We start from the raw sequence: 25285 nt of genomic DNA on the forward strand, positions 1-25285 counted from the left end.
TTAAAACTTTAAAATCATGTTGCCTAGAGTGTGCACTGACAGCCATTGTCAGTAAGACCTGCATCAAATAACTGAGAATAGTGCTGTTGCTTTCAACTAAAACTCAACAGCTGAACAATAAGGGTCAATGGTCAAGTTCAGCACAAACTACAGCCTCAAACAGCCATAACCAGCTCTCAAACAGATTAATTTAAATTATCTTCATGGAGGTAGGCTCTATTGGAAGTTTGTATTAATTTAGGTGTACAACAAACTGACAAGTGAGGATCAGCCCAGTGTTCATGTATGCATTTTTAAAACATATCCACACTGGGATCTAGCAATGAGCAGATGAATATATCTAGTGCTCCATGTAGGAGAAACTGTGGATGACATCCCTTCAGTGATGCACCATAAGAATGGGGAACAAACAAGGAAGTTACCCAGATAAGTCAAGCTCTTGGTGGATTAGTTTTGGAAGCCCTATAGCCACTACAAATATGACAATTACAATGAGTGTATAATTTGGCCAAGATTTAAAATATAAAGAGAAAAGTAGAGGTCCAAGAACAGAGCCTTGAGGTACTCCATATTTAACATCTGAATATTTAGATGTATTATAGCAGTGTTCTTTCAGATAATTACACCAAAGAGACATTTAGTCTAAGAGTATACAGTGATCAATAGTGTCAAAGACTGCACTGAGATCAAGTAGTAGAAGCACAGAGGTCAAATCTTCATTCATGGCAAGTAAAGATCATTTACCACTCTAGTTAAAGCAGTTTCAATGGAGTGACAGGACAGATTACTGTTTGATATATGGGTCAAAAGTTGTTGAGACACAGCTCTATCTAGTATTTAGGAAGAATGGAAGATTAGAGACTGGTCAATAGTTATGTAAGAGACCCTGGATCGAGGTGAGGTTTCTCTGTAGAGGTTTACCAAAAGCTGTCATAAAACTTCTGGGGACAATGCCAGTTGTAAGTGATAAACATACCGCCACAGAGGAGGCACATAGTGACAGCTTCATCTGCACAGGTCAGTTTGGGATGCTACTCATCCTTCATGCACTGGTTTGGGAAGCAAGTTTTGTGCACAAGACAATTTCACACAGGTCCATCACTTATATAAGATTAATCACAAAAATGTAGTCGTATTATTAACAAAAGGTACATGTATTTCTGTGTTGTTCGAATATGCAGTCCTTTATAGCACTTGTATTATTATAAATATAATGATACTGTATACTTCTATTGCATTGAATAGGGACTAATTTAATAAATTGGTACTCAGTCAGATTTAGTTACATTCACATGTGGTAGTAATTTCTCATTATTGAATTATTTTTTATGACACTGTGTGAACTGTGTTTGCCTGATGATGTCACAGTCTCCAACACCTCCATGGTTTGCAATAAGCTGCGTAAAATACCGATACAGTGGAACAGTATGATGTGCACAAAAATGAATGTGTGATAATGCACGCTAGGAATCTTGAGTTTCTGTGCAGACTATAGTCGCTTATTATTCTCACAGTTTATGGTGCAAACCATAAAGTGTGCAGAAGACGGTAGCATCCTGAACAGAGGACGTGCACATGCAGTCACACTCACAGTTGAACGACAAACCACCAAACCACCCCTCTGTTTTCACTCAGAAGGAAAATACATGTCAGTGTTATGAACATCAAGTGCAAAGGTCCTAAATGACACTAAATTGAGCTTTCTTTGTCCAATAACAGTCAGACACTCAAGCTCATAAAAACATGAACATGGATCTGATGATTTGTTTATAGGAAAATCTGAAAATGAGTTCACAAACTGGATAAATTAAACCTGAGGTAAACTCAGCCGTCCACACAGAGGGAACATGCCCTGGTTTGTTTAATGAGCAGTCTGCAGATCTTATATGACCTCAGTTGTGCGTCACCATTCTGTTTCCATGGCTTTTACTGATGCACGTGAAAGAGAGATATTTTAGATATAAATGGTTGATTTTTCCATGCAGCTTTATGATTTGCCATTGTCTCAAAACTGTCATAAATGTAGCCTATAAGTCCAAAGTCTCTAAAGAAGACACATATGATAATAACTTGTGCGAATAAAATCTGTGTCTTTGCACAAGTTATTGTCTTGTGCAAATAGTATATTAATTGTGTTCATATGTTCGCCAACTTGCTTTCACTGAATAACTGTGCAAACACGATCCAATCAAATCAATTCTCAGGAAACCTTTTCCTGTAGCATCTGATGCATCCATTCACAGCATGGCTGCAGCAAACACCATGTTGGGTCAGAGCACAATTAGACGTAAAAACTGAACCATGTTAACACAGTTTTAATGCAGTCTAAATGTGCAATATACTATATATACTACATACTATATAAGGAAAAAGAATGTCTGCAGTTAGTGGTATAGGCTGAGTTCTTGAGATGTGTATATATGCAGCTATTTTTCTGTTTTCACATATTTTTGTTTGGCCTCATGATGTTTTATGATTATTTTTGAACACATAAAACTGTCAATTTACATTCAGAAATAGTCTTTAATTCTAGTCTGCCAATATGAAAATAATATTTGCTTCTCAGTGCCTAACACAGACATCAGATTTGTCCTCAATTAAGTATAAAATATTTCACAAGCTCATTTATCGTTCATCTCCTCACTCCCATTTTAACAATGCTTATAAGGTAATAAGATGAGCATGTCCTTGCATGTCCAGAGCAGTGATTGGTTCAGGGCTTGTTTGTGTGTGTGCTATATAAATAAGGACTGACTTGACTTGACCCATATATTTTTTTTTATGTATTGTCACGCCACTGTGCTGTTTTGACCAGATGAGGGCGCCATGCCTTCAGAAGAGAAAAGGGAACCAGCTGAAATAGAAGATGAATCACATTCATTGACTACATATTAGTTAAATATAAATAAAAGCAAATAAAAGTATAATACATGACTATACCCATGTGTTCAGTAAGTTGATACACAAAAGGCAAGGCAATTTTATATATATAGCACCATTCAGACACAAGGCAATTCAAAGTGCTTTACAAGGGCATAGAAATACATAGAAAATAAGACATTAAGATTGCATTTAAAAAACAATAAAAACAAAAACAAGCAAATAAATAAAAAATGGAAAGCCGCATTTAATAATGTTTTAAGCCCTGATTTAAATGACTTTGACAGTTTGCAAACCTCGGGTATTCAGGAAGCTTGTTCCACAGGTGGGGAGCATAGAAACTAAGAGCTTAAAGCTAAAAGCTGCTTCAACTTGCTTGGTTTTGATCCTGGGAACACTGAGTAAAACCTGTCCCAGGTGACCTGAGGGGTCTGGGTGCTTTGTAACATACAAGCAAATCAGAGAGGTATTTGGGCCAAAGACCATTTTAGTGCTTTATAGACTAGTAGTAGGATTTTAAAATATATCCTTTGACACACAGGAAGCCAGTGCAGTGATTTAAGGACTGGTGTAATGTGCTCCATTTTCTTAGTGTCAATGAAGACTCTGGCAGCAGCATTCTGGATGAGCTGCAGTCTGATTTTTTGCTAAGAGCTGTGAAGACACTGTTACAACAGTCTAGCCTGCTGAAAATAAACAGATGAACTAGTTTTTCTGTCTTCTTGTTTAGATAAAAATCCTTTAATTCTTGCTATGTTTTTAAGGTGGCAGTAAGCTCATTTTGTGTCTTTATGTGGCTGTTGAAATTTAGGTCCGAGTCCATAACTACTCCAAGACTTCTGGCTTGATTTGTAGATTTTAGTGTCATGGAGTCAAGGTGAGCACTGACTTTCTTCTTTGGAGCCAAAAACAATTTTTTCAGAGTTCAATTGTAGAAAACTGTGGCACATCCACTCATTGATTTGTTCAATGCACTTATTCAGCAAATTTAAGGGACTGTAGTCATGTGGTGACCCTGTTATGTAAAGTTGTGTGTCATCTGTGTAAATATGGTAGGAGATGTTATAATGTTCCACAATTTGAGTAAGGGGGAGTGTGTAGATATTGAATAAAAGAGGCCCAAGAATGGACCCTTGAGGAACTCCGCATGTGATTTTTATTCGCTCAGATTCATAATTGTTAATTAATACAAAGTAGTCCCTGTCTTGTTAATATGATTTGAACCAATTTAGCACAGTGCCTGAGTCCCACCCATGTTTCCAGTCTATCGAGCAGTATCTTATGGTCAACTGTGTTGAATGCCGCACTGAGATCCAGTAATACCAAAACCAAAATTTTTGACACGTCACTGCTCAGGTGAATGCTGTTTAAGACTTTCACAAGTGCAGTCTCGGTGCTGCGGTGAGGTCGAAATCCAGACTGAAAAACATTGAAGAAATTGTTTTGCGTCAAGATATTCTCTATGCTTCATGTGGACCTTTAGTTCTTCATTTAGTGTCTAGTGATGCAAGACTCATTCTGCAGCCATCAAGGCAAATCATGGCCATCACTGATAACAGTGTCTCCCGCTGAAATCAATATTTGAGCATATGGATATTGACAATGTTCCAGGGAATCGCTTACACAACATCCATCTGTCATCAATGCTGTCAGTGCTGCCAGTATACTGGAGGAAAATCTACATGGGGGGGGGTGAAGGGGTGGGAAGATTTGATAGGTGCTTTGTTGATGTGATTATGACGGCTTGAGAATCTATTTAGAGAAGTGAAAAATCTTTGGCAGTGTGTGTTTACCTCTCACCGTCATGATTGTTTGTCACGGCTCTTCCAAAATCCCGAAGACAGATGTCTGCTGGCCTCGGTGGGTTGCAACTGCCAAGTGAATGAAATTTAAAGCGGAATCATGTGTTAATCAGTGCAGGTGGAGCTGAGGTTGTTTTAATGGTACCAGGGGCTCTGATTTAAATGTCATCAACATGAGTCCACTGAGATAGTGATGAGGTTGAGGTCAGTGTGTGGATGCATATAGTCCCGATCCTGCTTCTCTGGAGCACACTGTCTACTTTGTATGGATCTGGAGTACTGGACAGATGTGGCAGGTAGATTCCACTGATTATATTCAGGTGCAGCTGCAGATGGGCTGTATGGTATTTCACAGCATGCTGACAAAGTAAATTTAGAATATTCATAAGCAGGTACACAGATTTGTCTTTGCAGCCTCTTATGTTTCTGATCACTGAAACTGAACACTGATTCAAACAATTCAAACATCATTATGGTGTACAGTTAGCATAGAATCTTGCTAGAAACTACACTTTTTTCTACAGTTTCTATCACATTAATTACATGTGGGATAAACAACAATAATTCTCCTGACAACTCCATTTACCCTGATTTCCATAGTGGTTGCCTTTCTATGTCATCAAATAATTCACTGTTTGCAATATAAGCATTTTGCCCATATTCATCTTTCAAATACAGCATTATGGCAGAGCAGGTTGATTAATTGCAGCTGTTTCCTCCATAATGTCCTGTAGTTCTGTGCCATTACCATCAAATGACCTCTAGAGAGCGCAATGGGACTAACAATGAAAACACCACCATCCACTACTGTTGAATATCAACCTCATAACAGGACTGACAGATGTGAACCCAGTCAGAAGAGAGTGAAAGCCAATATTTGGTAGCATTAATGTAGTAAAAGACTTGAAAAAGAAACCTGGACCATGAAAAGTCAACATCTACATCTTGCTTTTACATTTTGTCATCACTAAATTAATGTGTATGTATTTTAACGTGTCAAATTTTGTTGTTTACATACTAATTTTTTCCTAATTCAAGGGCTGCTGATTTTACACATGAAGTTCAGTTAACCTGCCATAAGGAGTACTACTCAGCCTGTGAGAGCAGATGTATGATGTCATCTGTGGCTCTGGAGGAGAGCTTCCAACATCTGAAAAAATAACCCTGATGGTATCATCAGGGCAAATTTTTAACAAACAGCCTGCACTAAAATTGACGGTGGTTTGAAAGAAGTGAGTATTTGGGTGGCAGGGCAGGTCTCAAAAGATTATATCAAGTTACATTGACTAAAGGTCAGGATATCTCCGCTCCAGTGGTTTTCTTCGCTGTCTCTTGCTCAACTCTATGAAAATGCAGTACTAAACCTTTGGCGTGACCCTTCGAAACACCTTGAGCTGCATTTCCTGTATGAAAGCTGCTATATGAATGTATATTTCTATGTTTAATACTATCAAAGACCATGAATAAGCTCTGAGGGTGAAAAAAAGGTCCACAGTGTACTGGGTTTTATACCAGGAGATCCATGTACCTTACTGCATTTCACCAAGTCAAAAAAGTCAAAACAGTCTGTGTTGTGAAAAGGAAGTGAAGACTTTACTTTGGATTACTTTGTTTTCATGTCTCTCTTGTGAAAGAGATCTTGATCTCAATGAGACTTCCTGAGTAAACAAAGCACACATCAAGAGGTGGCAGTAGTCTTTGAAAACGTAGCTGGTGCCACATTTAGCTCATGCTGACTGTTTTGTTTTTATGGATGCTATTTTGCGTTCCATTGAGGATTGCAATGGAAAATTTGAGAACTTTCTTGTAATTTTGTGCTGTAAGAATTAAACATGGCTCAGTTAAACTTTCTGACTGGCAGCTCTGGTACTGGGTATTAACAGTAGGGTTTATCTGGAACAAGTCTTGCAACCCACTTAATATCTCTCCCACTGAATTCTCTTAAAAGTGAGTGCAGCTTTTGTCGAAATATAAATGAAATTCAGAGACCAAATACTGGGGAAAAAAAAACAATTCACCCTTTGTAAATGAGAACTCCAAGCTTATGTGTATGTACCAAGCAGACTATGCTGGTACACCCCTCCCCACTAATGTAAATATATATGTAAATATCAGCATGTGTGATTCAGGGACAAGGACAGCCATGCAACATTGGGGTGAGATGTCAATCAATGCACGGATGGAAAACATGGCTGTGCATTTGATAAGCAGCATACTCCACGGAGCCGCGTGTGTGTGTTGCATCTGCATCCGTGTGTAAATATCAAAACCGTCAGCAGAACACACTGTACGCTGCTTTACATGTATCGAATTGTCTCTGTGCAAGTGAAGTGCAAGCCGAATGAAAAATTCAGGGCTTTATTTACTGCTGCCTCAACCAAATGAAGGGAATATAAATAAATCCACAGCAAACGTCTTACGAAGATTTAATGTACATTTATTCTTAACACGTGGAACATATAGTATAAAGATTTCATACTGAATAAATGATATTCATTAAGCCAAAAAAAGGAAAAAAGAGGAATTTACATCAAGTTTTAGCTACATCATCTGAAATACAAATATGCAGAATCCGCATCACTGGAAAAAAAAAAACAAAAAAAAAAAACAAAACAAAAAAAAAACAAAAAATTAAAATGGTTTCTTCATCAAGGTCTAGTTTGTCATTTATGAAGGAGCTCAAATGGAACCGCAGACATGATTTTTGTTATATTCTCTACACCCGGACCGGAGACAAACTGAAACTTGAAGTTGTGTTTGTTGGGGGGTGGCGTTGGACAGCAGCTAAACACCCCCCGGAGCGCGATACGAGCAGGGTGAGGCGCCGAAGGTAACTGAGAGGGTGGGGCGTCAAGTAATCACATGGCGTACTTGATGCATTGAACTTGTAATCGTCAAAGATTAAAAATGGTGAAGAGCAACAGAATTTGAGAAAGAGAGAGAAGTGTAATGTACAACATCATATATACACTGCAGCTTGGACTGCATCTAGAGTTGAGGACCAGTCCTAAAGAGGTGACTTTTTAATATAAGGGTCAAGTCATACAATCAAGGGACAAAGAGAAGAGGTCGGGGTGTTGTAGGTTCACCATACTTTGGGGGGAAAGCCGTTTTCTCTCTCGACATTAACTAAAACTGTTTTTAAAAACTACAGTTTGCTGCCAAGCCAGCGTATCTCAGTGTGAAACAGTATTATTACAGTATGTTTACAGTTTTTAAGGTGTACAGTACAGAAAAAAGTCCTACAATCTACTGCACAGGCCTCCCATGACAGATGTCTGTTCACAGCCAATAATGTGGTTCCTGTGGGGCTGAGTATATAGCATCCAAAGTTACAGCAATTATACCACACCACAGTCTGTGAGTCTATGTAGCCTCCAAACATGAACCATAATATTGTTTAGTCCGTGCCCTCTTCTCCCTGCCGACCCCCTGAGGGAGAAAGCGAGCACATGTATCCCCCAAGCACATGTATCCCCCAAACTCACTGTAAACGAGACAGCAACTTTGGTTACAGTTTTTTCTTTTTTCTGGAGATTTTTGTTTTCATTAAAAAACAAGTCCTTTCTGCAGGGCAGCGCACTCTGTCCTATGCCTGGGTCCCAATCTGCTCTTCTTTGCCAGTATCTTTCCATTTCAGAAGTTTAAAATCCACAGCTACTTCATGATATTCCTTCCTTTAGTGAGAAGCAGGGGTAAAAAGACAGTGGAATCCGAGGTGATTTTGCATAAATTAAAAAAAAAAAGGACAGTCAGTTTTGCTCTTTTCACTCACACGCAACAGACACACAAAAAAAAGGGGGGGAGGAGGGGGAACGGAAAGAGGCAGAGCTGAAACCTCCCCACGGCTGTCATGACTGGCCAATCAGAAACAGTACGTCACAGATCACTTGGGACACCATAGAGTTCATAAGAGGGGACACTGAGATGTCCAGTAGCCGCGACTCATACAAAGTGAACTCCGAGTGGTTTTCCTCCACCTTAGCCAGTGCGTGCAGGGCCCGGGCTGCCCGCCGCATCATGTCCACACTGGTGGGCTCAAACTGGGGTGCGCCCTGCATTTGTAGCAGGGAGCTCTGGCTCTGCTGGTACTGCGTGGCCGCTAGGCTGTCCTCCAGGAAGCCTAGCAGGTTACCCACGCTGCCTTTCTGCACAGCAATAGCCCGTGCTGCAAGGCTGTCGCCGTGGGCCAAGTTAGCCAACAGAACGACTGCCATTTCCCGGCAGACGGCCACCTTGCGCTCACCGACCAGACGCACCAGTGAGCCATAGAGCTTCTCCAAGCGGCTGAACGGTGGCGTTGCCAGAATGAGGTCGACGTTGTTGTCCTGGATGCTGAGCTTGCTGAGGGTCTCAAGGACCAGTCTCTGAGGGGAAAGTGAGCCATGGGGCCCCAGTGTGGGGAAGGGGTCCAAGGCCTCTGCTGAGGGGCAGACAGCCCAGTGGAGCAGGCCATCCAGCAGTGGCAGGCATATACTCTCTGGGTAGATAGAAAGGTCCAGCTGGCCTGAGATGTTCGCCAGAGTGACCAGGCAGTTCTCCCTTAACACCTCGAGGCAGTCCCACCACCACTCGTCTCTCTCGCAGCTCACACCTTCATCTTCCTCTTCCTCCTTCTCATAGGTGACCGGCGCCTGTTTGCGTTCAGGGTGCCTGTGGTGGAGCAGCACCAGGCGGCCCAAAAGCAGGAGGAGGCCTGGGTGTTTCGACATCTCCTGGTCATTCCCAGGGACGAAGGAGAGGCTGCGCACTATGTTGGAAACGCAGATGCAGCGCCGGGCTAGCGAGTCCTGCCAGTCCGACAGAGTGCTGAGTGGCGTTTCGTCCTTGCTGTGAGGTTCGTCCTCTAAGATCTTGATGTTACGGCGGCTCTGCAGGTCAGGGTTGATACTGAACAAGTACTTGCCGTTCTCTTTCTGCTCCTCTGCGCCTCCACGAACCACTTCCTCTGTGACTGATCCTGGGCGTGCAGATAATACATCGTCAATGGTGGCAGTGACTGGTGCACCAATGGGAAGAGGAGGAGGGGTCTTCTCTGCTGGAGATTTCTGAGGTTCAGATGGCTGGGGCTGCTGCCGGGGCTTATTCTCCCCATTGGACTTGGATTTCTCAGGGTTTTCCGTCATTGTCTCAGGCATCTGGACCTTCTTGCGGCTCTCGGAGGTTGTTGGCGTGCGTTTCCGCTGTTTGAGAAGGTTCATCCGGCTCTCAAAGTGGGTCTGGATGTGTTCGGTAGTGTCACCACCACCAATGCTCCAGTGTATCAGGCCGCTGTCAAAGCACTGCCGCTGCCCAAGCTTGGATGAGTGGTTCAACAGGAAGGGATTCTTCTTCCGCACCAACTTGATGGGGAGTTTATCAAATTTACTAGCCTGCTTGGGCTTTTCCGAGTGGAGGTTGGGGTCTTGGGAGGACCCTGAGGTAGAGGTATTGGGTTCCTTAACAGAAGACTCCCTTTCCTTCTCCTCTTCCTCATCCTCTGAGGACTTGTCTTTCTGGGAGCTGTCCTCCTCCTGTTTCACTTGGACCAGTGAAGAGGCGTCAGGATTGGCCTTTGTTTCTTCTACCTCCTCATCCTCCTCGTCCTCTTCGTCTGTGTCCATGTCCTCTCCCTCAGGCATTGGAATTTCGTCATCAGAGTCATCAGCAGCGTTGGGGTCTATGAGGGTGCGCTGGCCGGGGTCTCCTACTTCATACTCCTTTAAGATACCAAAGATCTCGATGAGGCAGCGTCTGAAGTATTCCACCACCAGCTCCAGGAATCCAGGAAGCTGAGAAACCAAAGAAGATAATTACCAAAACAATCCCATGGTTCATACACCACGTGAAATTTTTTTTTTAAGAATATTCATGCAAATGTAGCTTTGTGGAACTTACCTGGCATAAGTTAAAAGTAGTAATGCTATTGTCATCATACAGTAAAATGTTAATGGTATCCAAGGCCCACGTGCTTTCCGCTAGTAAGCCTGACTTTAGTGACATCATCACTCTCCATGCCTCAGGAGTGCCTGTTAACAGAGACAAACAGAATGAATGTGAGCCAACTTGATCATGATCTGTTATTTTGGTTGTAAAAGACAGGCAGTGGTGCCCCAGTATCTATCATCATTCCAAATCAGCAGCTTACATCTGTTAAATGATTATAAATAAGCTTCCCCAGAGAACAGCCAAATATCAAATGGCAATTTAGGTCAGGCAGGCTGGTGGTCGTTCATCATACCTTTAGTAGTGATTAGCATTTTATGACTTCTGTAAAACTATGTCTCCCAGTCCAGGTTATACAGCTCACATTTTTGCTGTACTTTATGATTCAGTCTTTTTCAATGCTTATTGCCGATAGTTGGTATTAGGTGTGCAACGGTACAAAATTCATGGTTCGGTATGTACCTCGGTTTTGGGGTCACAGTTTAGTATGACTGATGTAAACATCCAAAAATGGCTCATTGGCCAAAACTATTACTGGAACGGTTTAGTAACGGACTAGTAACGGTTTAAAAACAAGCTTTCTGTTTCTTGCAAGGAGTCAGGACAGCTGCTGACAGCTGTTTATGATGATTCAGGGTCGATCAGAACTGGTTCTTATGATATACTGTCCAACATCATCAGAAATCAAATGTGTTTATAGTTGTTCTGAATGGCTTCTCTCAAAGGCGGAGTGAAAAGCTGGCCGTCACAGAGAGGGGAGGGGGACGGGGAGACGCGGTATCGTGCCACTACAGAGATAATGGAGCATATTTTAATAATAGTTTTGCACTCAGTCAGTGTTATGGGTCTCTCGTTTGTCATTCTGATGGTCGCGACACTACAGGGTAACCAGTATACCTTGCCTAAGCCGGCTAGCATACATCCATGAGCATTTTATAGCTAAGTGGTGCACTGCCAAAATGTTCTGGGTGGAACTCACACTGAAGAATTATTGTTCCGCATGTTGGAGTAAGTGAATTATTAAACTATGTTGACAGTACCTGTTTGGGTCACAGAACATACCAAACCAAGGAATGTCATGTACCAAACCAAATATCCTATACTGAACAGTTTGGGACTAATACACATACCGTTACACCCCTAGTTAGTACCCATATGCATTTTTATGGAAAAAATTGAGTGAGGCGTGAAGTAGAAGTTCCGTACCTATGTCTTTCATGGTTAGCCGCCTACGGGGCTTGAGGTGGGGTTGGGAGGCCTCTACAGAGCCAGGAGGGAAAGCCACATCTCGCCTGATCATGGGTTGCTGTACAGGGGCCTGGCCAATGTGGGAGGCGGGCACTGGAGGTCCGGCTTTCTGCACTTTGATGCCCGGATGCATGTAGGGGGACTTGCTGGGTGATGTCCTGCTTTCCATGGGCCTAGGCATGGGTGCTGGGCTTGACACCTGAGGAATGTGGTTCTGGGAAGTCTGGTAGGTGGATGGCAGGGGTCTGGTCATGGGTGGTCCAGAACCACCGGGGCCAAAAGGTGGCTGCCGCTGGTTGACATGGCCAGGCCACTGACCCTCGTGGTTCATGCGTTGGTCTGACGGCATCATCTCCTCGGAGCGGTTCATGCCATGGTAGCCAGGGCCCTGGCCAGGTACAGGAGGTCCCTGACGATTGGGATAGTTGGGGTAGCCCATCTCATTGCGGCCCTGCCACATTGGGCCCTGGGGGCCATCAGGACCTGAAGGCATGGGGCTTGCCATCATTTGGGGAGGCATTGGAGACTGCGAGTTGGGGCCTGCAGATGTTGGTCCTCGGTCCCGGCCAAAGGGGAAGGGGAACTGGTTCTGTGGGCCTGGTGGTCTGCGCTCCCCACCAGGGTATGCATTATACTGATTATACATGTCCTGTTGGCCCTGGGGCCCAGAGGACTGGGGTCCTGGCTGCTGCTGGCCACTATATGGGACGTTGTACATTTCTCCCTCATGGCGCTTGGCGGGAGGACCATACCCTCCTTCTACAGGACGCTTGTAGTTCTGTCAGCAGACAACAGTTAGCATTAACAATTCAGTATCTCAATACAATCATATCAAGAAGAATTAAAAGAATTTAAAAGGATGCCAGCAGAGGTAGGAAAATTTACTTTTAACACATATATAGTAAAAAAACATATTTAATCACAGAAATGTTTAAAACAGGGAATCAAGCTAAAATAGAGGCACTGTAAACACCGAACATAATGTTCTTACCGGTTGCTGCTGTGGATACATTCCTGGTTGTTGATTTGGGTATGGGCCACCAGGGGGAGCTCCTTGGCCAGGGTACTGATTGGCATAGGAGTCATGCCTGAGAACAATAACAAAAGAGAAAAGTTTACACTGATTCATTTCTTCTTTTCAATCAAATGTATAGACATTTTAAGCATGAAAATCAAATGCTGATAAAAATGTACTCTTTAACATGATTGCACTGGCAAAATGCCTCAATCCAACCATCTTCTTCTTTGGTCAGAATAAACACAAATCTTCGCCTTGAATTCTCCTTACCTTTGCTGTGGTGGAGGGCGGCTGGGCGAGTACATCCCTGTGTCGGCTCCAGAAGGCATCATGTTGGGCTGAGGAGCTCCTGGTCCCATGCTGCCGTCAGGGCCCATGCCCGGCTCCTGTCTGTAAAACAAACAATGCTCGTCAGTTTATTTGGTTCTACTGGATACACAAAAGGATTGGTATAGCACAAATAATTCCCCTAAAGCTAACCTTGTCTAGCACTCAATAATACCTCTGATAAATAATACAAAATTAGAAAACCATATGGTACTGCTGACACATAGAGAATACTGTGGTGTTTACCTGCGGTCGTATCCGTAAGGGTACTGTTGCCTCTGGCCCATCTGCATGTTACCCATGGGGCCAGGTGGGCCTCTGTTATACTGTTCTCCCATGCCACTGTTAGGGCCTGGCGGCATGAACGGCTCTCCAGCTTAAAAGTAAAAAATATCATTAGTTTCAGCTCTAACAAAATTCCAACAGCATCTGATCTAGTTGGTCGGCACTCACCTTTCCTCATGCCACCGAAGGGGTCTTTGTTGGACTCATAGGGACCCATCCGAGCCATCATCTCTGGACCACCCATACCGGGCTGGTAGCCCTGAGAGTTGGGAGTCATGGCGTTCCTTCTGGAAAATGCTGGGTCTCCACCATCAGCAAAGGGATCCTGCAAATTTACGCTACTCCTACAAGAGGGCAGGAGGCTTGTTAGTAAAATGTAGAATTTTTGGTTCATATACTGTATATCATTTTCCAAGGTATTCATTTTTTGTGAGCAAATTCATATTACTGTGGTTCATATCTTGATATAGCCTTAATTTCTGAGGGTTTTGAGGGTTGCAGTCATATTCTAAATCCCAAACACTTAATTTAATCGTTTTCATACTGTCTTCATTATTATACTCCTCTTTAAAAGGTGCAGTGTGTAGGATTTAATGGCATCTAGTGGTGAGGTTGCAGATCATTCTAAGGTAAAAACACAAAATTCTTATTTTCAGGTGATTATACACTAATTAAAACATACTTATGAATATTATATTCCATATCTGCCAAGTCCATTCTAATAGATGCCACTAAACTCTACACACTGCACCTTTAACACAAGTAGGTTGGTCGAGACATGACCAACCACTACATACCTTAAAAGCATACTTTCATGTTTGTTGTATTCTATTACTATTTCCAGCTGCAATGATCCACTTTCTCCACAGGGATCAGTTTCATTTTATTGTGATGACTCCTGCTATTTTTAATATCTTAAAAACATGATATTGTGACTTCTAACTCGTACCTGACACCAGGCATTGGAGGCATTTGTGTGTGCGGGGTGGAGGCTGGGGTGGGGGGCTTCAGGTCTCCCCCTTCTGCCATCGAACTACTGGTGGACTGAGGGGTCTGGGGGCCTTGGAGGGATCCTGAACCAGCTGCAAAACAAGGATATACACACACTGAGTACAGGGAAAACAACAACAACCTCCAATTCGAAAAATTCAAAGATCCTGGAGAACTCAAAGAACTCTTGCTCCTCCTCTCCTCACTCCAGGAATAAAGGCGAGAGCTGATAGTTGATAGAGAGGCAGGATAGTCTTATGGATAGGCTGAGCACTGCTGGGGGCTTTCAGGAACACATGCTGCTTTTGGCAATTCTAAATTCCATTAAGAAATTCCTGAGTGCTGCACAGAGCAACACAGTTTGTGTCAAGCTGACTGGCTTTTGAGTGCGCAGCCAGTGAAAATGTTGAATCCTCCAGCTCATCGCAGCATGCCAACCCCCCACCCCCACTTCCACTTCCCATCACCCTCCCCTACCACCGCCAGGCTCTTGGAGTCACCAGGAAACAATGATCTAAACCCTGACTCTGACAGATTACTGCCTGGCCTGTAGAGACAGTGACTTGTGTATATCTGCGTGATAGTGAGTGATAGATTGTTTGTGGTGTGTGTGTATGTGTGTGTGACATAGTGGCACTCATCCTTAACTTCAGCTCAGGACTTTCTCACTATTAGCATGCCAGTCTGATGACTCACAGGTTCCCATTCATTAAACTGGCACACACACACACACACACACAACACCGGGGTCACTGGCAGGTCACATTTATTCACATTTTCTCACATCACCCTCTTGCCTGTCTAGCTCTCACACATACACACACATTAACCGGCTCCCCCTCCCCCCTCCCCCTGGGCAGGGATTTCCCTCCACTAAAGATGAAGGGAGGAAAAGGGGAGGGGGAGGAGGATCTCGTGAGGAACAGAAAAAAATAGCATGGTAGAAACAGAGAGTCAGAGAGAGAGAGAGAGAATCGTGTGACTTTTACACACATACACACACGCACACACACACACACACACTCAAGCTCTTCCCCCCATTCATCATTTCTGGCTCAGTACTAATCTCCAGGGAGTGTTGCCTTGCCTCTGTAGCCCTGGGCCAGGCACCAGGCAGCGAGGACATGCCACTGACGGGGCATCGCTATCGCCAAATCACCTCCCGCCACATGCCGCCACCCCCACCCCCCACCCCTCTCTCCGGCTCTTCCTTCGTACTAACTAGAGGGTTGATGCCAGCTGACAAGCACCCTGATGTCTCCTGTAACAACACCCCGGCGCTGAGTCAGTGCCCCGTGTCTGACAGCCTGGGTCTCGGCCAGACTGAAACAGCACGTGGTCGCTCCTGGTGTGGTTGCTCCTGGCAGCTATAACAGGAGTCCCTCCAAAACAAACAGCTTCCAGGCGACAACGCAGCCCTGAGAATCCCCAACCCCCCCCCACCCCCCTAAAAAACCACTGCACACCCCTTCACCTCTGGTATGACACATTGCCAGTGTACACACAACGACTTTTACCCAGAGTTCATTGAAAGATTTGGTATGCTGGTCTCTGTTCACACAAAAAACCAATAGGGGGGGGAGTCTGAAAGGACAAGTCTTTCGTCATGTCCTGTGCAAATGCCAGGAGTATTCCCCCAAGAGATGCGTTTCTTGGAACTGTCCAGAGGATGCAGTGGACTTCTGTGACTTACAGCTACCGCTCCGTCATTTACAACTCCTCCAGTATATACGACTATACCAAAACAGCAGTGATTTATGGAGGATGGCAGGCCCATACAGTTGATGACAAACGATGGTCTAAGATCGGCTTTTAACATTGCAATTAATAGTGTACCATAAAAAACACAAGTTTATGGGCAGATGATGTGAGGCAAATAGAGCAAGGAAGATGTGATGAATTGCATGGCAACCACGTGGCAGCCAAGAGAGAAAGAGAAATGAAATAAGCCTTCGTTCTTTCATTCATTCAATACAAGTGTACTTCGATGTGTAACTCAGAGGGGGAAATAAATGGTGATGAGGTGTGGGAGGACGCCAGCGCTCACCTGGGCTGGGAGGCTGGATCTTAGGCTGGTTCTTTTTGGTGTCTGTGTTGAAGAAGTCCGGGGGCGGGTCCTCGCCGCGCTCGATCTTGCACTCGAAGGCGTACAAACACTGGATGTACTGTTTCTTGAGCGAACTGGCCGCGCTGCTCGACGTGCCCACGTTCAGGTTGGTGGCCAGCTCCCTCCACTTCTTGTTCTTGTTCACCTGGTGGGCGATAAGAGGAAGGAGGAGGCTCAGGAAGATGCACACAACAGACTCATAAGAAACACAATGTTGCTTGTTCTGATCTGTGATATTCAGTTCAAATTAAGGTGGCATCCAGCCATACCTGGGTGAGGCCGCCGATCTCTTTGACGGATACGTAGAGTCTGAATAGGTCGAGAGGCTTGCGTCCCACGGCGGGCAGGTTGTTCATGCCCATGGCCTTCTCCTCGGTGAAGGCCAGATATCGGTCCACCCACATCTTCCTCTCTGGCTCTGGGCCAAGCTCGTACAGGCGAGTGATCTTCTCGTTGGTGATGGTGGAAGAACTCGACTTCTACAGACAGGCAGATGGCGGGAGAAAATTGTGAGACTGAGAAGAAAAATCTAATATTAAACAAGAATATAATTGCAAGGATTTAGAACTTCTACCTTTTTTGATTCTGGCTTGGGGGTTCCCTCCACTTTGTTGTTCATCTTCTGGGCAGGGTTTATTTTCTCCATGACAAACTCTGAACTGGGAGCCATCCCTGGGTGTTCAGGAGTTACAAGGGGAGGGTATAAAATAAAAGATTACCAGTCTATAAAACCATTTTATGGATTAACTTCCAGGCCCATAGTGGTACAACAACCACCTGACCGGGGCTGCTTAGTAGCCTTTACTCACCAGGGGTGTTGTTGGCCATGTTGGCTCCCATTGGGTATGGCCCTGGACCTCCCTGGTTCATCATGCCGTGCATGCTGTTCATGCCGGGGCCGTATGGAGAGCCTGCTCCCATCATGCCTTGGGACATGTTGGGGTAGCCAGGTGGCCTGAAGAAGAAAAGGCTTGTTTAGAAGTAAAACACTACTGGCTGATACGATTTAATCACTAAGAAACTCCTAAAAATTAAGATTAAGAGTCTGTCATCCTTTTAATGCTTTTCTGTTTGATACTGTAACAAGTCTATGCTTTTTTTCCTTTGTGTTCACTGGGTTCATCTTATTCTGTAGGAAACATCAATTTACGTCATTTGATTCTAGCATTTGCCAAGTCCACAAGAGCCTCTCTGTAGGCTGAGCTGGCATCCTCGCTGGGGAAGGATGTGATTCACTGATCTCAGAGACCATCTCCTGCTCTCTTATTCTCTCCATTTCTTCCTTTTCTCTCATAGATAAGTGTTTGGTCTACTGCCATCTACTCAGCAGCACACAGGCACCAAAACACACAGCAGACTGGCTTGCACGTGGGAAGAACCGATCATTTTTCATGCTGATACAAGCAGCAGTACAAGCAAGGACACAAATATTCTGCTAAAAGATAGAAAAAAAACCTCTCTAGGCTTGAGAGTCTTAATACAATGAGTTGTACTAAACCTCAGCAGTCAACTGTTCCCCTGTGTCTCATTGAGACACTAATGCAGCTGGTAGCTGTAACCACCTACCTGTTGTGTATGGAGTTTGTAGGTCCGTGGTGCATGGAGGGGCCACCGTCCTTTCTGTTCATGCCTGGAGGGGGACACATCCCGGACCCCACCTGAGGAGGCATGGCGCCCATGTTAGAAGCCATCCCAGGACCGTAGGGCCGAGTACCCATCTGTCCAGGGCCTATTCTGCCAGGTGGCATGTTTCCATATGGAGCCCCACTGCCCTGGCCGGGCATGGGGTTCATGGAGCCGCCCATGCCAGGACCACTGGGGTAGTTGGCGTTGGGCATCCCTGTGTAGCCGGGCTGCCTGGGGTAACCTGGAAGTGTCAGAGATGGACAAACATTTAGTCTGTTGCTACATGAGGCTGCTTCACACAATCATCTGATGGAGTTTGATGCCAGCCTACTGTCTTTGTAAAATGTATTTCAGTCGAAAACAGAGAAATCGGTGGATGGACTTCTACTCATTTCTCCCTGACGAGATAAAGAGTTTCAGTAGTCCGGCTCTAAATTTACCTCTGTGCTGCCTGTTCTGACAAGCAGCCTGATGAAGCGGGCTTTATCTGGCCCTCGCTGTTCGCTGCTATGACTCATAGCAGAACTTCTTCAAAGCTCACAGAAACCATCTGAGACTTCAAAGTGAAGTGATATAATTTGATAAATATATAAAGTGAGAGGAAACTTTAAAGCATTTTTAAATCTGGGCTATCTACAATACTCTGATGGTTGCAAGACGACAACTGTAAACTCATTCATAATATTTTTAGGGGTTTAAAAAAAAAACTCTGCATGATATGAGGGAGGAGAGTGCATCACTCAACACTGTACTCTCCCTCTCTCCTCTACTATTTTGTTTACCAGTGTAGAGGGACTTTTACCTTGTGGGCCATATTGGCCCCCCTGAGGCCCGTAGTTTCCCATAGAGTTGTTCTGGGGATAGGGTCCCATTCCACTATGCATCTGGCCTCCCGAAGACTGGCGTGGAGATAAGGCAGAGCCAGGTTGTCCAGGTGACCCGTAAGGAGGCATCTGAGGGTTACGCATGTACACTGCAGAATGAGAGGATTAGGACATCATTAGATACACACTTTTTCATTTGGAAATACCTCACTTAAAAAAACTGCATCTGCTACGGTTACATAACACATTATGAACTCTTTACTTCCTCACAAACGCAGCACAGTGTGAGTGTTCTGTTACTCTCATTTGACCTGGCAAGTAGACTACAAGAACATTCTTATTTAAAGATTCAGCCTGGGGGAGTGTTTACAGGAGGGAATAATGCATACATATGCAAACAATCCCACCCAAGAGTTGCTGAGGACATGGCACATATTCTTGCCACTGTCGGCCACTGAACAGATGAGGGTTAGGTGCTTTGTATAAGGGCACCTCAAGAGCTACTTGACCATATCTTGGACTAAAACCCCTTGAAGCATGTCGCCAAACTCACCCCTGTCCTGACCCATGGCTGACTGGTTCATGGAAGAGTGCATGATGCTGTCTGACTGGACGCTGGGCGGCCGGGGAGGCATCTGATTGCCTGTGGGGAAGCAACAACACAAGTGCTCAGGAATTCAAATAGGAGTTTGAAATTATCTTCAGAACTTCCAAGATTGCTTTTGACCTGCTGAGTATCAAATGACCACGAGCCAATCAAAACCAAGCAAAAATAAAAACTAAGAATAAAGACTATGACAATGCATCTCTGCTGTCTGTCTGGTTTACAAGCATCATGTTAGGAAAAACTTAATGCTCCCATCTGGCTAGTCGCTTCATGAATTACAAATGTGATCCGGTGTATTTGTGAGTGCGTGAGTTTTGAATGAAAACTAAATCTGTCTCCAGCTTGTTTACTGAATGTTTCACACAGCATCTGATTATATACTCTCTATACACACACTGAGCACAGTTAAGGTGACACTTCTATAAAAAACGCATTTTAAATGATTGTGGCTGGTTAGGTATTTTTAGCAGGTACGTTTTTTGGTTTAGCAGCTTTTGGCAGGTGAACCAAAATCACTGCCTTCATTTGGTTTTTTTTGTCAACAAGTTCTTGTCCTGTCATTTTGCACACCCCAAAAATGTGATAGCTTATACTACTATGACGCACTAAAAGACATTCGACAAAGACATCTGTCAATACATGAACAGAAGTATGACCTCAAATAACATTTGGTAAAATTCAAATCTTTCTTCTTTCTTTACCTGGCACCGCAGCAGGAGACAGAGGGCCAGTGCGGGAGGGGGTGACGCTTGCGGGGGAACCCACAGGCGATGGCGAGGGTCCGCGTATGCCTGACAGGTGGGGCGAAGTGTGCGGAGAGAAGGGCGACTGGGCAGGGTTGCTCTGCTCACCCTGACTGCTGGACACCCCTGAGGTGCTGACGCCCGGGCTCAGGGCTCCCTCTGTACCAGTGGGCAAGTCGTCGATAGACCCCGACAGATCCTGGAACGAGAGAAGCGACGCAGGCTTAATGATGGTTTTTACAGGAATAGAAAGTTGGAGCTCATCTTTTACCACTTTTCAGGATTCTATCAGTGGACCTTGTATCTAAATTATTTCAACAAGAAAAGCGTTATGTATTTTAAAACCAATTAAAGGTGGAACACAGGGAAATTTATACTGGCTGATAAACTGCATGATAAACAGCAGCAAAATGCATTTGTGAAAAATAAAAACGCAGACACTGGCTTGGTTCAAATTCATTGAACAACTCATTGGACATTTTAACATTGTGATAACTAGAAAGCCTGAGCTGATAGCTGTGAATATTAGTACATATCTTTTTCATTAAATATGGTGGACATAACCTGAAGCCAAACAACCATTCTGGGACACCTAATTCATTCACTTCAAATCATCTGATGGGAAAACATCTAATTCTAATTCTATCTTATGCACCATTTCAACAATGTATGACAGTTAGATGAGAATATGTTTATAAGAATAAACATTTACAAGAGAAAAAAAACATCAATCAAACAAATCGCTTCTCTGTGGCTTTAAGGAAGCTGGGGTTAGAATATAGTAAGAAGGAGATTAAATGGAAAAACTGATGCACGATATCAATGGTGAAGCAGTGTGTGTGTGGGTGTTACTGTGTCGGTGTGTGTAAGCAGATGTAAATAAAGCCCGATTTGGCTCAGACTCTAAAGTGTGAGAGAACTAGAGCATTTTGGGGGGGAATATGAGTCATAGTCAGACTTTTGCACATACTTGCATGAGGAAGGTGAGAGCGTTCTATTTCAGAGAGTCATGTCAAAGTCAAGTGAAGTCAAATCAAGTCAGTAGAAATCCAAATTGCCAATGATATGTTACAGCAATCTTTGCCGTTGTCGGGGGTGCGTCTGTGTTATTTTCTCATACAAGACTGCCAGCCCTATTATAACACAAGCACACATTCAGGTACAATGACTTATTCTTCCACCTTCTTAAAAATACTCCACATCACTCCCATAATGCTGATAATGATCCATCTTGGCAAGGATTACTTGGTTTGTGTGGCTCGCAATGAGAAAGTGGGGGGAAAAAAAATATTTGAAGCAAGTCATCTCGGGAGGCAGTTGAAATAATTGGTGCTGGGCACAGGCTCTAGTGCCATGTGGTGTTGTTATTGAGCCTCGCTGGCTGTGACACAGAAACAGCCAGGCAGGCAGGAAGGTAGGAAGGCAGCCGGCGATGATTATGTTTGTGGGAAGGTGAATGTTTACACACTGGCCACTCACGTGGAGCCCATGTGCTTACTCAGAAATGCAAGCTCATCTGCCAGTCACATTGAAGGAGGGAAAAAAAAGGGAGTTAGGAGGAGGAGGGGAGGGGAGGGGAGGGGAGGGGGGGGAAAAAAAGCACTCATTGGAAGGTGGCCAACTATTCCCATAGAAATCTCACACTCGCAGGCTGGCTGCAGCCCCGAAGCCGGCGGTTTTGCACTTGAAACAGCGCCCGTTGCTATTTTTGGGACGTGACCTGATGGAGGAACCCCAGAGGGAGTGACAGGAGGAGAACGCTGATTCAGAATACACCCCCCCCCCCCCATCTCCTCTCCAACCCACCCCCACCCTGTTCCCTCTGCCCTCCCTGCATCTCTTCCTCTCTTCTGTGACTGCACAAACCTAGGCCTTTTTGACCCGCGCACGGAGATGTGGAAGCTACAAAATCATGCGAATCGCAGCAGGACGGCTTTATATATTACACGCTAAAGTGTTTCATTGGCTGATTCCCAATTAATGTTCACAAATGTAAAAAGAGGTCATGTGAGCGACAAAAGAGCGGAGAGAGATCTTAATGCTCTGGAGTAGAGTGCAGGAGATCAAACAGCATGACATTCCTTGCTTAAACAACCATGGCGGGATCCTTTTTCCAGCAGCCAGCATCGTCAGCTGACCTACATCCCTCCCCCCCTCCTCCTGCTTCCCGGCCAGCACCACCCCACCTCCACTCAGACATCACAAGACCGGTCATCTGACAGAGGGCTCTGTCTGCCACGATGACCACCTTGGTAGCTGCCACGCTCAAAGCTTCAGAGATCACTGCACAGAGTCACGTCCTTGTCACAAAAACCCTCCTACATCTATGCCCCCCCCCCTTCTGTCTCAAACCACAGGGCAAAAAGGTCAGGGGTCAATTCCTGGAGATACGCCCAGGAGTCTCACCACGACAGGAGGTCATTGTGGACGGCTGCACAAGACATGCACGCTTCAGTCATGAGACAAGAACGAGGGATCAGAAAAAGTAATAACAAGGCGAGATCCTTCCTGTTAGGAAACAACAGCCCTTAAAGTGGGATTACGGGGGTCCCCGGGAGCCATTTAGGGGGTCTGAGCAGAGTGAGGATCAGTCAGGTAAAAACTATGAGAAATGAGCAAAATTGGTCTACGCTGTTTCAGACAGCGTAGACTGTGCCTCGGTATCGATGTATGTTTTTGGCACTAAGGTTAATGGTCAGCCAGTACAGTAAACTGGCATTGAATGAATGAATAAATTCTAACAATTTAAGACTGCATTTTATTGGGGGGGAAAACAGAGTGTTGTGAACCGCAACCAAACTACTGTTGCTCTTACGCTCTTTTTTTTTTTTTAACGAGAACCCCAAACAAGTGTTTCCTACGATGTTTTATAGCAGAATTGGGCCACCTGAAACCAACACCACCTCTACTAAGATCATAAAAATGAAAACACTTTTATGACACAAAAACAAGAGGCAGAGGCACTGTTTCCACTGAGAAAACCATTATATTTAGTGAGTCTATTGTTTAGGCTGTCATTAAATTTGATTACAAGATGAGATGGGCCAGGATCTGAGTAGCTTACTGTTTCCTCTAAACAGCATCCTGGGGAAAACCCTGTAACTATGGTTCTATGAACTCTGGATGACCAGCAGATAGTATGTAATACCTAGATTTCCACCATCTCTGGTGGTCAGGAAGAATAACAAAAGAAATCTCCACAACGCCCAGAGATGATTTGTGTTTTTATATGTCTTGATAGAGGGGTGGGGGGGTGGGGGAGGGGTGAGGGGTGGGGGGGGGTAGCCCAGATTGGAGTTAACGTGACACTGCTTTGTACTTCAAGAGTGGAGTGCTAAACTATGTCCCAGATTTTTCTCCCTCTGCTTTCTTTTTATTTTTTTTTTTGGTCTACATGACAGAATTACTAAATAATTCCTGGATAAAGGATAAAGTTTTCCTGCCGTTGCAATGAACACTATAGACTGGGTCCACCGAACTTTATAGTGACTGTACATACAATGGATTTAATGTTAAGTTGCTCTTTAACATTTGTCTTAATGAAACAGTTTTATGTTCCTCAAAGTAAAGTATAAAAAGTATGGTTTTGGTATCAGTACAGAAACATGGATGTCATGTTGGCAGCCAGGGTGTAGACAGCAGTATAGTACAGCATTATATCACCAATAAAAATACTCTTAAATGGGCTTTCTAATGACTTAAAGCCTTTCAAAAGTTTATTTCTCCTAAAGCACAATAACAAATAATCTACTGAAAAACTTCCAAATCATTCTCACATATGCCTGCTACACCGGCACATATGCAGCGTACAGGACGAGCTCTTTAAAATTCTGTAAATATCTGACAACTGACAGCTCTGATCCCTCAGCCTGGATAGGCAAAAGGATTGTACACACTCACACACACACACACACACACACACACACACACACACACACACACACTTAAACACACAAGCTCCTACCTACTCCCACTCTGCAGTCATTGATTTTTCCCGGCTCAATACTGCACAGCACCAGCCTGTTCTGCTGACTGCACAAGCCGGACAGCGAGAGGAGAGAAGAGGAAGGAGGAGGGGTGGTGGTGGTGGTGGTGTTGGAGGGGGGGGTGGGGGGGTTGGTCATACTGATGCTGCTGTGGCTCTCTGCTATTCAACACACTCATAATTAGAAGGCAAATGATGGGAGAGGACGTGGATATCGGGGCATGAGGAGTGAGTTGAGGGACGGTGGGCTGGCTTGAGTTGGGATGTTGTGTGTGGGGGGAGGGGGGGGGGGGGGAGGGAGGGAGGGGGGTGAGCTGTGTGAGGAAGGTTACACAGCTCTTGTTATCTATGACAAATATAACAGCTGATGATACGAGTGTACGCAAAAAACGCACGAGATGCTTTTTCACTACGTACAGAGGGGAAAGTGTGAAGCTGTGTTTGTGGAGAGAAGGAGAAAGCTGCAGTTCTTTCTGTGGAGCTCCAAGCTTGCCTCTATGGCAGCCATTTTGTGTTTTTTCCCAGCACTGCCTAACATGGAACTTCAGAGCTGAGAACTGCAGAACAGTGTTTCCGATGTTTAAAAGGGTCGAAAGCGGGCGAAAAAAGACCGATTTATACGAAATGTAACGTTGAAAAATTCAAATAAAATACTCAAACAATTCCGTAAAAATTCCTCTAATGCAATTATTGTTCATGAATGTGGAACAGTCTTTACTATTCCCACAATTCCCATATTCTCCACTGCTCTTCTGAGTGTGCCTGTGCTGTCTCTGAGTCATCTGCTCTGCTCTGCTCTCCGCCGTCCTAATGTATTCCATTTGCAGATTACTTCACTGAATCAATCAAGCCCGACCAGAGCCATTAGTCTGCCAAGCCAGCCGATTTCTTTCTTTCTTTCTTTTTTTTTTTTTTTTT

General features: G+C 44.4%; 1 protein-coding gene across 2 annotated transcripts in view; it reads right to left on the bottom strand.

Moving 5' to 3' along the window:
* Positions 1 to 7098: 7098 nt before the first annotated feature.
* arid1ab (AT-rich interactive domain 1Ab) overlaps positions 7099 to 25285 on the bottom strand; it is a 67497-nt gene continuing 49310 nt past the window's right edge. For both annotated transcript variants that reach the window (XM_067611550.1, XM_067611549.1), the window contains exons 5-20: positions 20341 to 20581; positions 19586 to 19675; positions 19011 to 19181; positions 18149 to 18449; positions 17392 to 17537; positions 17157 to 17254; positions 16852 to 17061; positions 16523 to 16727; positions 14435 to 14567; positions 13654 to 13829; positions 13447 to 13576; positions 13144 to 13263; positions 12847 to 12943; positions 11814 to 12633; positions 10560 to 10690; positions 7099 to 10453 (exon numbers count right to left, since the gene is read on the bottom strand). In XM_067611550.1, the coding sequence (XP_067467651.1) occupies positions 8534 to 10453; positions 10560 to 10690; positions 11814 to 12633; positions 12847 to 12943; positions 13144 to 13263; positions 13447 to 13576; positions 13654 to 13829; positions 14435 to 14567; positions 16523 to 16727; positions 16852 to 17061; positions 17157 to 17254; positions 17392 to 17537; positions 18149 to 18449; positions 19011 to 19181; positions 19586 to 19675; positions 20341 to 20581 (4989 nt within the window). In that variant the 3' untranslated portion in view covers positions 7099 to 8533. The remainder of the gene's footprint in view (positions 10454 to 10559; positions 10691 to 11813; positions 12634 to 12846; positions 12944 to 13143; positions 13264 to 13446; positions 13577 to 13653; positions 13830 to 14434; positions 14568 to 16522; positions 16728 to 16851; positions 17062 to 17156; positions 17255 to 17391; positions 17538 to 18148; positions 18450 to 19010; positions 19182 to 19585; positions 19676 to 20340; positions 20582 to 25285) is intronic.

Source organism: Thunnus thynnus, chromosome 15 (genome assembly GCF_963924715.1).
Source record: "Thunnus thynnus chromosome 15, fThuThy2.1, whole genome shotgun sequence".
Lineage (NCBI taxonomy): Eukaryota > Metazoa > Chordata > Actinopteri > Scombriformes > Scombridae > Thunnus > Thunnus thynnus.